Below are 17,943 nucleotides of genomic sequence, written 5' to 3' on the forward strand. Positions count from 1 at the left end.
TTCATGTTTTATTACATGTTTCAGTTAAAACCTAAGGAAGGCACAGTTTATATGTCTCGACCAAATGTGACCGTTCCTCGAGTGAAGATGCTGTCAGACGTAGATCTCGAAGGACCTGATCCCATTATTGTAATGAAGGTACGCATACTAAAAAATCTGTTGACAATAAGGTTAACCAACATTTGTAGCGTGTGGAAAATTAATAATTCTTGAATGTCGTGGAAAACTTGCTTTTTTGCAACTTCACTAAAATTGCTACATTCTGTGTTTGAAGCCCAGGTCTCGGACGGCATATTCCTAACCAGGGACGAATGCGCATGCGCAGAGATTAAAATAGTAACTCATTTTTCTAACCCAGTTAAAGTCGCGCCGTCAAGCGAGGATGAAGAGAGCTTTGTAGATATCAGATTGTGTAAGTCGCAGTTACATTCAAGTTCATGTTAGTTTATGTAGTCGGAATTGTTGAAAAACTCTGTTATGCAATTATATCAAATTAAACGGAAAATCAGTCTCAGAATGAGTAATGCACAATAGTGCAATGAATGCGAAGAAAATTGAGTGTACGCTCCCGAAATAACCCAAAACCTCTGCTATTTCACAAACACTATCTGGTTAGAAAACAATGACTTATCGTCTACTATCTCGAACATTAGGAATGCAAAATTCTCTGACATCCTTATGAAAACCCTGATTAATAGAGTTTTTTTGTCATAAAGTTACAAGCACCCCGCTATCGTACGGCCCAGTGGGCCCATTATTAGAAGTGGGGAACGTCACCCCCAGTCCTTATAAGCGTAAACTTTCCCCGAAGGCAACCTGTCTTTATACTTGAATCTTGTGCTTACTACAAGTGGTAGTCGGTAACTTTTTCGCCACTTCGCAACCCCTTGATTTCCTGACTCCACCAGCCCACCAGGATGCCACGCCATCTGAAAGGATCAAACACCAGTTTCATCAACGAAAACCACCACCATCCGCTTTGGAACCTTGGCTTCGCCGCCCGGGTTCGAACAACCACCGCTTCTCCTATCTTGGTTTCGAATAAACCCCATTTATATTTAATTGCCTTTATTGATTTCACCCAGTTCTCGACGCTCCACATCCTCCCCTATCCTTTAATTTTCGAGTTTGAAATTTATTTAATGGTCAATAAAGTGTTTTCTATCTTTTACAAAAGTGCGGGTAGAAATGTATTTAGATCGATAAAGTGCGGTAGACTGTTATAGATGTCCGTTAAAATAGTTGGTATACTTCGCGTGTTCGCAAGCTCTGCCACCTTTGATAAAATAAAAAAATCACCCTGAGAAAAAACGCCTTATCTGTACTCCTTGCTGCAGGATTTGATAAGTTAGGGGTTTAAACAAAAAATCGTAAACACAAATAAAGAAAATACGGTTGGAAAAAACGGAAATGAATTTCGGAAAAATAAAACGGGAAAATAGAATTTACTAGTAAGAAGAAACTAGATAGAATAGATAAGATAAGAAAGTTAACAAAAAACTAAAAGAAAATTGAGCAGTAAATACAAAAGTTACAAAAAGAAGCGGCGTCAGTAACGGAAATTGGCGAGCGAATTAGGAACCAGTGACGTCATATAAACAATCCGAACACTTCCCGCCCCCAGTGGATACGTCCGCAACACAGTCAGGCCAAGCGCAACCGTGAAGTAGTAAAAACCGAGACGCTCACTTAAGTGAACGTGCCGGTTTTTAATCAGCCGTAAAGAACCCCTAAGTTAGTCCGTAAAAAAGAAGAAAGGTTTAAGATAAATGATTAAAAAATCAAATGAAGTTAAGGTCTGGTAGAAAAAAAATTATTCCAAAAATGGCAAATCCGGTCGAAAATACAAGAGAAAATAGGGAAACTAATGAAATTCCGGAAATTATACTGGAAGAAAATAATGCACAAGCAGATGCGGGTAATTTTGAAAACGAAAATATTATTATTCAATCGGTCGAAGGAGAAAATAGAATAGAAGAATTAGCAAGCAATTTGAACTTAGAATTCGTAAGGATACGAAATAGAGAGTTAGAATGGGGGGAATAAGATTCAAATCAAGCGAAAGGTACAATCCCAAGAACGACAACACAAAAACAGACAGAGAGTACCCCAAACCCAAACAGACAAAACCATACCTCACATAGACACGAAATTGGAATACTGTCCCCAAATACTGAGAATACGTTAGGTAATTGGAGAATAGAAGATGAAAATGGTAGGAGTTTAGAAAATAATGAATTAGAAATAAGCAGAATAGATAGAGAAATTGAAAACTAGAGAAAAGAACTCGAAAGATAAGAAAGAGACAGGGAACGACTAGAATCGAGTCGGTTAGAAAGGGAAGAAACTCTTAAAAAAGCAATAACGTTCGAAATTGATTCTTTTTTAGATAATAATAATAATGAATTTTTGAATAAGGCACAAGGATTAATCAATTTTGAAGCAAAAAAAAAGTGATAAAATCAAAATCAAAGAACTTCCAGAAGAAATTACAAATTTAGACGATAAAATGGATCGAATTTTAAATGCAAGTCAAACAGACTTGCAAGGTGGTCGATATAACGTCGAATTGGCCGATTAAATTTAAAAACAACACGGAAAATAGCCCAACTTGTTTTTTAAATAATTTAATAAGATTTAAGAGAGGTTATAAAATTAACGAACGAGACATTTTAGAAAATTTATATGCTGTTTTCGAAGACGAAGCATTAGGTTGTTTTCAAGTAAATAAAAATAATTGGCAATATTTAGATAAATTTATTAAAGATTTTTAAGAAACTTACTTAAATGAGAGATATACTGAAACAATTAAAAATGAAATAAAATTTTTCAATCAGAAAAAACCAAGACATTCATGCTTTTGTTACAGAAATTAAACAATTATTTGAAAATTTAATGCCACGTCCAAGCCTGGAATGGAAATTAAGACAGACCTATGAAAATTTAAGAATTGAATATAAAGTGTACATTTCAAGAAATGCTTTTTCAAGTTTTTCAGAATTAGAAATTTTAGGGCGAGAATGGGAAACAGAATTGGCAAAATCTAAAATTAGAGGTCAACAATTAAGCATTTTAGATATAGAGGGTAATAAAAATAACAAGAGTAAAAATGATCCAGGAAATAATAAAAGTCAAAATAATATTGAAAATGAGAATCAAAATAGTAATCAAAATCAAGAAAGACAATTTAGGCTGAGGTATCGTAACCAACAAAATATGCAACAATACAAACCAAGATTCCCAAATAGAAATGTAAAATTTTTTAATCCAAGGTTTTCAAATAATAATTTGAATTATACAAATATGAAAAAAGTAGGAATAATAAAAGAGGAGAAACGAGTCCAAGTGCACAGGATTTCGTTGATCCCAATTTAGGAAACCAAAGTTTTAATTACAGATCGCGAGAACTCATTACATACTACAATTGTGGGACAGTAGGCCATTTTTGACGTGATTGTTGGTATAGTTTAGATCAGGGAAATGCATACGGTCGCTATTAAAGGCGGAAAATAGCAGACAAAACCAGAGACCGTCCGAATTACTTAACACAGACACAAATGACTCGGACGAAACAGGATGTCACTTTATGATAGATTTTAAAGATCATAAATATAAATAGTTGTCACCGGAGCAACTCACTCTTGTATAGGTGAAAAATTTATAAATACAGTGAAAGAATTAGATCACGAAATTAAGAAACCAATAAATGACACATTAATGGTGGCGAATGGCCAAAAGATGGAAATAGTGTGTCAAGCGTTGATTCCAATTAAAATTGGACACGTAAAGAAATATTTCTTATTTAGATTGGTACCTGAATTAAAATCAATTGGCATAATAGGAACGGACGTGTTCGAAAAAATAGGTTTGAAGATGGATTATGAGAAAAAGATTTGGTGGTTACCACAATTACCAAATATTAAATATGCGATTGAATCAAAATTAATTAAAAATTAATTAAAACGAAAGAAAATGCGAAAGAGAATGAGAATAGGGAAAGTGATGAGAGTAAATTAAAATTCGGATCCAAGATTAGCCTGCGTAACGACATGCGAGAGAAAGAGACAGATTTGCTATCGTACGAAGTCTCTTCTCCCGTTTCGCCACATACCCCACCCCAACCCCTCCTTGCAGGTAAAGCACTGGACTCGAGTGTACGGGAGCATGGTGCCCCACACCCTACACCCCACATGGCGAGCGACGCAACACTGGCACGTGCCAACGTGGGCGTACAGAGATTAGATAAGTGGGCTAATCAAAATATAGAGAGAGAAACGAAAACAAATAAGGACAGAAACAAAATAAATACAAAGTTACAGGTGAAAAATAAAGATGGGAATTTAAATACAGAATTTAAGGGGCCATTTGAATGCAATAAAGAGAAAAATGATTCTAAATTAAAGACGGTGTTAGATAAAAAGGAAGAAAAAAATGATTCAATAATAGAAAAATTATTCGTAATTAGAAAAAGTAATTGGTATAATTTTAGAAATAATGCGGTAATAAAGAATAATATTACGTGCGTGAAAATAGAAAAGAAGAAAAATTTAGAATTTTGCGAGGAAATTTCTGAAAGCATAGTAGAGTTGAATGAAGCACACTAAATGCAAATAGAAAATCTGATTAAAAGAAAAGTAATAGAGCAGGGAAGAGAATTAAAACCGGCCCATTTGGCTAGCCATAAAATAGATATGCAAGGTCACGAACCCATTAAGCAAAGATACTAGACTTTTAGAAGAAAAAATAATAGAACCAGCGATTAGCAATTAGTCAAATCCGATTGTAATGATAAAAAAGCCGAATGGAAAATATAGATTTTGTTTGGATTTTAGAAAAGTAAATAAAATCACTAAAAAAGGTTTATATCCAATTCCGATAATGTCTCAAATATTAGACACACTGAGATCAGCAAAATACATGTCAAAAATAGATCTCCGTTCAGCATATCATCAGATACCGTTGGACGACGAATCTAAACCGATAACAGCTTTTATTGTTCCGGGCAAAGGAATGTATCAGTTTAAGAGGATGCTATTTGGATTAACAAATGCTCCTGCTACATTCCAGCGCCTGATGGACAGAATAATAACACCAGAATTAAAGCCGCGTGTATTCTGTTATCTCGATGATATAATTATAGTCTCAGAAAATTTTGAAAAACATTTAAAATACTTGGACATTGTTTTAGATAAAATTAAAAATGCAGGTTTAACAATAGGTTTGGATAAATGCGAATTTGGATGTTCGGAAATAAAATATTTGGGATTCAAAGTGAATGAAAAGGGATTACTAGTTGATGAAGAAAAAATCGAACCAGTTTAAAAGTTCAGATCATATTTAGAGGGTTATTCTTTTAAAGTTATTAGAGATCATATTGCATTAAAATGGTTACATAACTTAAAAAATCCAACAGCTCGATTAGCAAGATGGGCTTTAGAATTGTTAGAATACGATTATGAAATTGTATATAGAAAAGGAAGTTTAAAACAGGTACCAGATGCTTTATCAAAGTCAAATAAAAATCACATAAAAGTCTCAAGTATTTTAGCCAACACAATAGAATCGAAGGAAAAAGATTTTAAAGAAATTGAAGATAACTGGTAAAAAATAAAATGATCAATGTAAAAAATAAACCAGAGGAAAATCCTAATTGCCGAATACGCGATAATCAATTATATTTTTATAGATGCGACCCTCTAAAATCAAGCTTAAATTTAGATAGCAGCCCGCGGAAATTAACAATACCGAAAGAATTGCGAGAACAAGTTTTACTTGAAAATCATGAAATGAAACAAGCAGGTCACTTAGGTATGGAAAAAACGTATGCAGAAATTTCCGCAAATTATTTTTGGACAGAAATGTATTCTGAGACTCTTAAATATGTGAAAGAATGCGATATTTGTCAAAGAATAAAACCGATAATAAATAATCAGATAGCTTTTGATGGGAAAGCGAATAATAGAAGAACCATGGACGGTAGTGACATCTGACATGATGGGTCCATTACCAATGACAAAATCGAGAAATCAATACATTTTAGTTTTTGTTGGTATGTTTACAGAATTGGTAGAAATAATTCCAGTAAAAAAAAAATTATTGTCAACCGTTGAAAAAGAATTTCATAAGCGTATAATTTCTAAATGGGGAACACCCAAAGTTTTGTTTACAGATAATGGAAAAGAACATGTAAATAAGTCAATAATTAATTTGACAAAAACTTTTGGTATTAGACACTCAAAAACTCCTATATATCATGCACAAGCAAATCCAACAGAAAGATGTAATAGGTCAATTAAAACAGCGATTAAAGCGTATTTAGAAAAAGACCATAGAACATGGGATGAAAATTTAGATGATCTGCACTTTGCGTTAAATACTAGAAAACATTCGTCTACAGGTTTTACACCAGCTTTTTTAAATTTAGGTAGAGAACTTCAACCCATACAGGCTTTGAATGAAGATTTAGACGGAAAAACGAAATAGAATTTCAAGAGTCAGAAAAATGGGCAGATAGAATGAAAACATTAAAAATAATTAGAGAAGAGGTAATTCAAAATTTAGATATCGCAAATGATACGCAATCTAGGTATTATAATCTAAGACGTAGACCTAAAACTCTTGAAATTGGCGAGCGAGTACTAAAAAGCAATAAAACATTGTCAAATAAAGGGGAAAGAATAGCTCTAAAACTTGACAAAAGTTTTGAAGGACCATTTTTTATTAAAGCAAAGATTTCACCAAAAATTTACGAATTAAAAACTAACAATGGAAAGTCTGTAGGTAACTAGAACGCAAAAAATATCAAAAATTTTATTAGTAGCTGTAAACAGCAGTTTACAGCTAGGGAATCTTTGACACATAGGTGTATGGGGATGCCAACAGAAAATCGACCTCTGATATACGAAGAACCGGAGGTAAAAATGATAAAAAGAGAAGGAGAAGGGAAAAAGAAAGAGGAGACGGAAGAGAGGATGAAAAAAGAAATTATTAAGATACGTAAATAAAATTATTGGAAGCAAGAGTAAAGATGTTTGACGAATTTGGGTCAAGAAGAGGGGATCCACGAATTCAAAAACTGGCCGAGGAAAAACGAATTTTTTATGGATTGCCTTCAATAGAAAAAATAAGGAAGGGATTAATAGAGAAAAATCGAAAGTACCAGGAGGAAATAAGGAGACAAAAAGATGAAGAAGCAGCGAAATTAGAAGATACATTTAAAAGAATTGAAATCCAACAAGAAAAAGAAAGAGAAAAAAAAGAACTAGAAGAAATGAAAAGGCTTCTAAAATATAGACAAGAAAAATATATTAAAGATGCGACAAGGATAAGAAGAGAAAAACAGTTAGAAAAAGAGAGAATAAGAAGAAAGGAAGAACAGGAGTAGAAAGTAAGAAGAAGGAAAGAAATAAAAAAAGCTATGAAGAAAGCCGAGGAAAATAGAAAGGAGCTACGACCTGTTAAAGAAGAAAAAGAAGAGTCATCGACGGATTGGGACACAGACGTTTGAACTAAAATAATAAAATAGTTTACTTTTCCACATAAACCACAGAACAATTTATTTTTGAGCCCTTACAAACACAACGGAAAGTATAATTTTACTCTTTTCATACACCGCAGATATAGATATATTTTTTTAAATTTAATTTAATAATAAAATTTAAATTTGATCAAAAGAAACAAATTTTACAAAGAAAATTTATGATTTGCAAATAAAAATAAATACGGCTATAAGAGGCCAAGTTTGATTTTTAATTAAAAATAAAAGTCGATTTCAGAGATAAGTTAATTTTCAGGAAAGAAGAGTCATGGAAAAGTAGAATCTTAAAAGGATACTCATAGGAATGGATAACACAGAAATTTTGAAAAAATATATTAAGATAAGCAATTTGGAAAAAATATATCTCAAATAAAAACTCTAGATTTTACATGTTTTCGAAATAAAATAAGAAAAAGATATATAGAAAAGAATAAAAGTTTCGTTTTTTTGTTTTTATTTTTGTTTAAAGAGTAGGATGTATTAAATTATGTTTTAACTTATAAGAAGATGATGGAAGAAGTAAAGATGTGGCAGTGAAGGCATTGCGAGAGGATGGTTCCAGTGGAACTTTACATTATTCACGATACGTAGTGTGAGCAGATGTCGAACAGGACAAAAAACTACCACACTGTTCCTGATTCGACAATGACCAAATATATAAATGGAGGATGGACAGAGGAAAATCAAGAGTTTAAGAAAATTCTCAAATTTACTCTTGAAAAGTAAATATGGACAAAACTCAAAGAAAAACAAACAGCACAAAAAACGGAAGATAAAAAAAATGATGAAGATGACGAGTATATTTAGCTGGATCTGACAGAGGAAGAATCTTGCCTGACACTCAACGACGAAATCGAGAAAAGTAAAGAATTACTGAAAAAATAAACGTCCCAAAAAGAGAGGGGGAGGTTGTGACAAAGTTACAAGCACCCCGCTATCGTACGGCCCTGCGGGCCCATGATTAGGAGTGGGGAACGACACCCCCAGTCCTTATAAGTGTAAACTTGCCCCGAAGGCAACCGGTCTTTAGTCTTGAGTCTTGTGCTTACTACAAGTGGTAGTCGGTACCTTTTTCGCCACTTCGCAACCCCTTAGTTTCCTGACGGCACCAGCCCACCAGGACGCCACGCCATCCGAAAGGATCAAACACCAGTTTCATCAACGAGAACCACCACCATCCGCTTTGGAACCTTGACTTCGCCGCTCAGGTTCGAACAACCACCGCTTCCCCAATCTTGGTTTCGCCGCCCGGCTCAGGCTTGAAAGCTGTCTACTCTTTAGACATTTGACATAACTGTAAGTTGGTTTAAATAAACCCCATTTATATTTAATTGCCTTTATTGACTTCACCCAGTTTTCGACGCTCCATATCCTCCCCTATCCTTTAATTTTCGAGATCCCTCACATTTTAAATAAAATTTTAAAGTTTATCCATGGTTAAATTTATGCTCGGAAAGATTAAAGATCCTATTTTTTAGTCACTTGCTATTTTACAGTTATGACGAAATTAATTGTACTGAACATTCAAAACGAAAATCTGCTTATTATATTATATACATCATAGATACACACTTTATCTTATCTTACCTTATCTTATCGCAAACACGACTTCTCCTGTCGAAAATACGCCTTTTACTTCTCCTCAGCTATCATTTCACATTTTCTTATTTTCTCTTATAATGTCCTTCTACGTTTCTTACGTAATATGGATTTCCGTTCCTTGCCTCTGCTCTAGTAGTTCTTCCAATCTTCCGTATTTCCACATCTCATTCTCGCGATTCCTTGCTTAAAAACTTCTTTATTTCTTTCTGTCTACTGTGGCTGTATCTTCATTCCCTTTCCATGCATTTTCTTGTTATATTCCTTTGACCTAGATTTATAATACTCAGAAACGAAAAAGGATTAGGTCTAATACTTACCAATACTTATTTTTTATAAGGGACTCTTCCCTGTTCCATTTTCTCTTTCCTTCAAGAACGATTTCAGTATAGTTTAGCCATCGATCTCCAAAAGTCTTCCGTCGTATTTGTAAACCCGTTACCTGTTCTTATTCTTATTTTTCACTATCTACCTTCTTTAACACTATATACCATTGCGTCCATATAGTGCGTCATTTAGGCAAATACTCTTTCTAAACCCATATTTCCACTCCATACACTACATCACTCAGTTTTAACACTTCAGACCTTCTCATTCATCTCTTGTCTAAATACTTCTCTAGCCTTTTTATAATGTTGCCCAAAACTTGTTCTTTTTTAGCTACTATTACTACGACGTCCGTGTAGCTATCAGTCCCGACTTTTACTTTGCATCTTGACCCTTCGTAATTTTCCCCCACTCTCTCCAGAAAACATATTAGATACTTTTCTACCTTTTCTCTCTGTTTGCTTTCTTTTCACATTTCAAAGAATACAAGTATTTTCAATTGTGCTTCTAATTTCTTGAAAGCATTTCTGAATCTTTGAGAGTATACCTCTTGCCTCTACTTTTTGTTGTAACCTGTCGCTATTAATATTTCTGAAGAAGGCCACAAATATGAAGAAACCGAAAAAGATGTGTCCATGCTTTTCTTTCAGTTTATCATAATATATAAATAAATAATAAAATAAGCGCTATCAAAGTCTAGTTCAATTTCCAGATTTAAGACCGGTATTAATGTTCTCATGATAATAATAGTCACCAGCCCCCCCCCCCCCCCCCCCCCCCCCCCCAACTGAAATGTATTTCACTATGGCAGTGTTTCATTTAGACAGTACAGTTCTGCATTACTACGGGCGCTACAATACGATACACCCGCGGAAAAATCCTATGTCACTGATTTGCCACATACAAGCTTATTACACTTTCTTAAACTGCCAAAAAGGTTATAAGATACAAAAAGAAAGAAATATTTATTTGTTGGTGTCATGGGAGATAGAAAATTTGTTTTGTAAAAAAATTATCAAAATTTATACGGACGTCATCGTCTAAACTCTCATCCATTTTACAAAAATAACAAAAAAAGATTTACCTCTGTCGTTTTCTTCAGTAATTCAGAAAACCTGGAAAAATTGTAAACCAGGAGTAATTTAAACCACGAATATTACCAAACAAAACAAAAACAAGAGATATGGAGTTGAGTGGTTTAGTTACCAGTAACAACATTTCATTTAATGAACCTACGTTTTGCACAGTTTTTATTCTAAATTAGACTTAAGGCGGAATATTAAGAGTATCAAATAATGATAGAAACCTCCAGAAAATCAGGAAATGATTCGGAATTTCGGGAACCCGGAAATAACCTAGAATTTTGCATTAGTTTTCAACTTGCATTCCCGGACATACCGCAGCGTTTCCTACTTTCTTTTTAGTTTGCGGGTCAATTTTAATATTTACCCCCAAATATTCCGTGGTAATGCTCCAAATTAATATTTACTTTCTGCATAACTGATTTTGTGGCTTTTACGAATTGGACTGCCTGTTCTCTATGCCATCAACTATAGTATATTGCTTATCAAATGAAAGGCAACGGTCTTTTCTTGACGAGGACAAAAACAGTACAAGAGTCAGGAAAGGGCCTTCTACGCACAGGTGTCGGGAATTTAAAAAAATTGAGGTATGATGCCGTCGAAAATTAAAAAAGTAGAATGGTGAAGTATGTATCCAAAAAACAGAATATATTTGGTCCCAAAGCATAGCAGTCCGTCTGTACTAGAATCATCTAATTTTTTAATTTTAATTTTTCCATATTGTATTACATAAGTAGGGTACATCGAGACATTACCAACAGCAATATTGGATGAGATTATGGGCTCTAACGGAAGAGAATTGATGTTCTAACTGCCAGACTGCGTCGGTACAAGAAAAGTAGTGCACGCAGGCAGTGAAATCGAAACTTTCAGACAGATGAAAGAATGTTCTATCGTAAAAAAAAGTGTAAAGCCAAATAACCATCAATACATCGAAGTCCCTCATTGGGAAAATATGACTAACTACTGGTCGGTTGTTGGGAAAAAATGAACAGATGCAATTTGGACACTGCGTGGTTCAAACTGGGGAAAGCAAGGGTAAGCAATTGCCCTGAAATACAGCTGACAAACGTCACAGCTTTAGATGTTTCCGCGGTCTTGAAAAGGCAGATAACTGGAAAGCTCCAGGTCCGGACATGGTGCACAACTTGTGGTACAAGTACCTGACGAGTGTGCATCATGCGTTGGCAAGGTGTTTTCAGAAGATCATAAAAGAACCAGATCTGATGCCAGGCTTTATGCTCTAGGGTACTACGTATATATTACCTGAAAACTAGATGCTCAAAATTCATCTGAAATTCGACCGATAGCCTATCTTCCAACAATTTATAAATGTCTTACATCTATCATTGCAGATAAGGTATATTCTCATTGCGACTAGAATGACATCCTTACGGAAGAACAAAAAGGATGTTGTAAAAATTTGCGAGGCTGTAAAGATCTAGTCACTATAGACGCTGTTGCCATGACTCAAACTCGTAAGCATCACAGAAGCTTACACGTGGCATACAGGGTTCAAAATTCATGATAATGAGAATGGTCATCAAGTGACCCATCTTCTGTACATGAATGACCTGAAGCTGTACGCTAGTTCAGCCCAGCAACTGCAGCAAGTGATCGATGTCACAAAGCAGTTTTCCAATGATATCCACATGGAGTTCGGCCTAGATAAATGCAGAGTAGTGCATTTAATCAGAGGGCAATTAGGGACCGCAGAGTTAGAGAAGAGTTCGAAAAAGACATCGAGGCAATGGCTGCGGGTGAATCATATAAATATCTGAGTATTCTTTAATCTAAGGGCATTCAGCATACGATGGTTAAGACAAGCCCAACGACTGCCTTCACGGCGAGACTCAGATTGATCATGAAGAGTTTTCTCAACTCGGCAAACAAAATCAGGGCAATCAACACATATGCTATCCCTGTCCTAACGTACTCCTTCGGGCTCATAAAATGTTCTAATACCGAATTTGAAAAGTTAAACAGAATTGTCCGCGTAGAAATGACAAAGCACCATATATTATGGCAGAAACCATAGAGTAATTTGAAATACAATGGAGGCAGAAATCTCTATGGCGAGCACCCTAAAACGTTAGATGAAAATAAAGTGGATAGTGAGGCATCCAATATTTATCTGAGAAAACGTTTCTGTATGCAGAGATGGAAGGAGTCGTCATTGCGATACAGGACAAGGTTGTTAGTACCGGGAATTATCGCAAACACGTGTATATCAAGACGTGGTTGACCGGTACCGATTATGTCGAGATACCAACGAATCCACCGAGCACATTATTGATGGCTATCGCGTAATGGCTCAGCGAGAATATACGCACAGATATAATAACCACGCTATCCACAATTATAGCGATTTAAGACGTGCATTAAAGACCATATGGAGGAATGTGAATCGTGCATCTATTCATCCTATTGTAAGTTTGACTACAGGCAATATGCACGCAAGATGCACCGAATATCTTGGAATTTAGGAGTCAGTAGGGTATTTGCAGCAGCTTAGCGGGCGGTTTTATTAAATACCTGTCGCGTTTTGAGAATCTTTCTTGATCATCAGGGAGAAAGTGACTAAAAACTTGTGGAGTGGCAGATCGTAGATCTAAGAAAGCATCCAGAGGTGACTGTTTTCAACTCCAAAGCTCACGGCCGCTGTTTAAGCGTGGCAGCGGTAAGAGACGAGCTTCAAACTACACCATGCTCATAATTGTGTACCTAAAACATTTTCGCAGGAGGTTTCAAGCATCATATTAAATTATCTTATAACATACAAATCTTATCACTTACTTGACGTATTCCATGGCTATGATATAAAGCCGGGCTCACCCGAGTAAACGTTTGGGAATTTTTTTTTGCATATAAAGTGGCGACCCCATCGTCCGAGAACTCCGGCTCTTGCTGTCAGTCGCGTTGCATTGGACTAACTCTCCAATGCAACGGATCATGCTGTTACGTCACCAGTATCACGCGGTCCCACCTACAGTAAGCATCTTTCGAATGGAGAGGCTATGGTTCAGTTGGGAGTGGCAATAGGACTGAATCGAGGGTACGACCAGGCAATGGCCCCATTCAAACGCAAGAAAATCATTTTAAATGGTCGGAGTAACTCAGGGGGGCATCCTTACCTGTTGGCAAGGAAGCTCAACGGCGCGAAGAGGGTCCGTGCACAGTTCGCATGAACGTTGGGTCAATATGCACTCGGTATCTGCTCCTAAAGGGCCTTAGTATTTAAGATGCCAGGTATCTTTTTTACGCAAAGTGAGAATTATAGTTCTTTATTAAGGACAAGAGCAAGATCCTGCAGCGAACATACCGCCCCTTCCAGCAAGACCACCGTTGCAAATAGACGATAATGCCAACATGAGAACTAAGAGGTCAAAAATCCACCAAAAAGTGGTTTCTCAGGATAAACAAATTAGCTAAGGCTAACACTGCTCTCCCTGATTTGCTCCCTGAAGTTTTTGGTCTTTGGAATCTGAAATATGTAGTTTACGAGAAGGCGGTCTCCCTGTTTAGTGAAAATAAAAGTAATGATAGCCCTTTCAACAGTCAAAGAGCGCCTTGACCGGCGAGCAAAGTGAATTTAGAAAAATTCCACCTTTTCTACTCATCCTTCCGGTCCATTCAACAAAACTTCATGTGCGGTTGAAAATCCGCTTGGTCGAGAAAAGATTCAAGTCTTCTGTTAACAAGTATATGGAGATACTCCTAAGCTAGATGAAGAAGCTTCAGATATCTTACTCGTTTGTAACTTTTGCTAGAGGCAACTGTCGCAACGACCAGAGGAGGAGTGTCCACTAAATACTGCTCAAGAAGTGAAGTAAGTTATCGCTAAAACTAAGAACTTTTCAGCGCCAGGGTTAGATGAAATTAATAACTTTTGGTGGAAAAAGTTCACTTTTATGCACCAACATCGAGCTCGTATATTTACTACTTTCTTAAACGGAGAAAAACGCAGCCCGCAGTGGTTAGCGGAAGGACACAAGGTTCTAATCCCTAAGACCAGAGATTTATTAAGTACAATGAACTACTGGCCCATAGCTAGTTTAAAAATCAGCTACGAGCTATTCACTGACATCCTCAAAAAGAGAATATTAACATCTATTGAAGCGGTATGGCGTGCAATAGTTGAACAACGCGGATGCAAGAAAGGAATGGCTGGTTGCAGAGAGAACCTGTTAATAGACAGGTGTGTTAACCAGGATTGTATCAGGTATCGGCGCAATCTGGCCATGGCTTCGATTTATTGCCGAAAGGCATTTGATTACACGAACCATGAGCTACTTATGAAGGTCCTTGAATGCCTGGAGGTGCAACCAAAAATATTAAGATGTATGAGAGAGCTTCTGCTCTTGTGGCGGACAGGATTTATCATAACATCTGACAGAAAATATTCTATCAGCTATGTCACATATAAGAGGAAGGCCTTCTAAGAAGACGCTTTAGGTCCGATACTTTTATGCATATCCCTCTTGCCTCTGTCTATTGTACTCCAAGGCAAAAGCTCTGGATACCTATGTGGCCTGCTGAACAGAAGAGAATTTATGGTCAATCACCTTTTATATATGGACGACCTTAAACTCTTTGCCTCCTCATAGGAGGGCCTTAAAGTCCTTGTGACGACGGTAAATAGGTATTCTAAAGAAATTCGCATGAGCTTTGGACTGCACAAGTGTGTCTGCGTCAATGTACAAAGGAAGACTAGAAAACACATCATTGCGCGAAGATCAGGTGCGTGTATTAAAAATGACCATTGAAAAAGGTATCGCAAAATTCTCAGAAAAATTTGGGCTTCCGAATTATCTGAAAAGAATAAGAACCAGGCGACCAGTATTCTGGCCGTTCCTATACTTTTCTACACGTTTGGCGCAGTAAAATGGAACGTCGATTAGTTGAAGAAATTTGACCGAATCACACGCATGATAATGACAGTCCATTGAAGTTATCACCCTAATTCTTCCGTACTTCGCATATACCTTCCCCGAGAAAAGGGGGGTAGAGGTTTACTGAGCCTAGTGTGTTTGTCTGAGAACGGTACTACTAGGGCAGCAGAGAAGCTTGTTCTCCCATTTGATCCCGGCGACACTACAGATGGCCTAGCATCACTATCACCTTTGGTGCTCTAAAGTCGTGGACAGGAAGCTGAAAATTGGCTTCTACTAAGGGAAGATGCTGACAAGCACCTTCATGTTAAATTCTACGGTATTATACGTAGAGAAGATCTATCGATGGGTCTGTCCAATATGTTTCTCAAAATTGCTGGATTGAGAGTGGTGACTGAGGGATTTTTTTCGCCTATCAAGATGGCGTTATAGACACCTCAATTTACCGTGAGCGAATAATGAATGTCCCTGTAGGAGATACTAACTGCCAAGCGTGCAAACAGGAGCCAGAAACACCTAGACATGTTCTCAGTGAATGCTCAAAGCATGCACGCTATGGGTACATAGAAAGACGCAATGTGGCTGTAAGAGTGTTATATAACCACCTTTGGTACTACCCAGGGGGAAATGGAGTCCGTTGTGGAAAGGGATGAGTGTAAGATCTAATAGAATTTCATACTCTCCACCACACAAGCGATCCGTACTACAAAGTCTGATATTGTCCTCGAAGATCTGAAAAACAAGATCATTAACGTAATCGAATTATCGGCACCATCCGATGGTAATATCACGGCAAAGGAGCAAGAAAAATTAGCGAAATATTAAGGTCTTCTTTTCAAGTTAAGCAGGCTGTACGAAGACTGCAAAGTCCATTTTGTGCTTCTTCTGGTCCGTCTAAAATGTTGCTCCTGACATGGTACAAAGGTTGGTAGCTCTAAAAAAGTATCCAGAGGTGAAACCTCTACTTCCAACTATTCCGTCTGCTACTTAAAGTCATCCGCGGCTTGAGACCGCACTCTAAGAAACAGTATTCTAAGTAGTATCTTGCATAATTTTTCTGTTTTTGTTTACCTTCTGGATTGAAGGAGCAGGAGTGGAAGACGTACACGTGCCGTTTGAATCGGAATTGTTTTCTTTAAGAAACCATGACCTGCATGACGCTCAGACTTCACCTCAGAGATCCGAGGTTCTGGTGGTTCGGAACCCACATTAAGCTGTGGGTCCCCCCATCGTGTACTTGACTGCAACCCTGTCCGTCAATGATGGGATAAAAACCCAGAGTTCGTCCAATATGTCGGAGCACGCTACTCTCATGGGAACCATTGATTGCATTATAAAAATGCGTCCATGACTGATGATGTATACAAAAAATGCCTTCGACATGTTGGGCAGTAACCATCTTAAGTCTGTGATAACATTAAATAATAATAGAATATGTGTATGTATTTCTTGCATTAATTTTAGCATTTTAAATATTTTATATACAATAATATTACATGAAGAGAAAGTACATAATGAAATGACAAGAATGGGGGGGGGGGATGAACGTAGAGAAAGAAAATTACTGTTAAGTCATAACATTTATAATGCTTAATTCCTGTAAATTTTTCTGTTACTCAATAAATAAATTACACGGGCTGGAAGAGATGATTACGTTACAAAATAAATGTATAAACTGAGGCTATAGGATTCTGCGACCTCCGAGTCTTAATTTGGTTTTAAAAAATTATCACGCAGACGTGTTTAAAGCAGACGCGGTGAACCGTTGTCGCTTTTACCATATATTTCAGCTTTCAAATTAATGAACAAAATCGCACATTCTTGTTTATGTATGAAGAAGGTCTGCTTAGAGTTGAAAGGTTTAAAACTTTCTTTTTTCCACCTTCATTCCCCGATTATCATAGTTGCTTTATGTACTTTGTTTGTGTGTAATATTATATAAAAAAATGTAAATACTAAAATTGATGCAACACTCAAACGCACACTATGATTTGGGACCAATCATATTCTGCTTTAGGATACAAACACTACCATTTTATTCTTTTAGTTTTTGTCGGCATCGTACCTTAAATTACTGATACTACCTGACACTTGTGCACGAGACTTTTTATAACAAGATCATGAAAAGACAGTAAGTTCCGTCGAAGGTGGCGTGAGAAGGAGCGTAGAGAGTCCCGATAGAAACCCTGGTTAGGATGCAGGGGGTGAAGCCACCTCCAGAGGGTTCGTCGGGTGGAGCGCCCCGCAAAAAAATAAATTCTGATTTAAATTTAAGAAAGATTTAATTTAAATTCACCAAATAATGACGCAAAACTTGTCTATTGTCTAGAAAAACGTGTCTGCTCTAGCCCAACTTCCGAGAAAATTTAAATTTGATCAGTGAATATTTCCGTCAGACAGGGCAGGCTACCAGGTGTATACATATGAAACCGGTATTGCCATTTAGCGGCCAGTAGGCACACTTGTAGGCACTGTCGGAACTTACCATTTGTGCTAATTGGCGTAT

The 17,943-nt window shown here is 36.6% G+C and overlaps 1 protein-coding gene across 6 annotated transcripts in view; it reads left to right on the plus strand.

Moving 5' to 3' along the window:
* LOC117175984 (endoribonuclease Dicer) overlaps positions 1 to 17,943 on the plus strand; it is a 357,463-nt gene that overhangs the window by 242,907 nt on the left and 96,613 nt on the right. For all 6 annotated transcript variants that reach the window (XM_033365884.1, XM_033365885.1, XM_033365883.1 and 3 more), the window contains one exon: positions 25 to 138. In XM_033365884.1, coding sequence (XP_033221775.1) covers positions 25 to 138 — 114 coding nt within the window. The remainder of the gene's footprint in view (positions 1 to 24; positions 139 to 17,943) is intronic.

Source organism: Belonocnema kinseyi, chromosome 7 (assembly GCF_010883055.1).
Source record: "Belonocnema kinseyi isolate 2016_QV_RU_SX_M_011 chromosome 7, B_treatae_v1, whole genome shotgun sequence".
Taxonomy (NCBI): Eukaryota; Metazoa; Arthropoda; class Insecta; order Hymenoptera; family Cynipidae; genus Belonocnema; species Belonocnema kinseyi.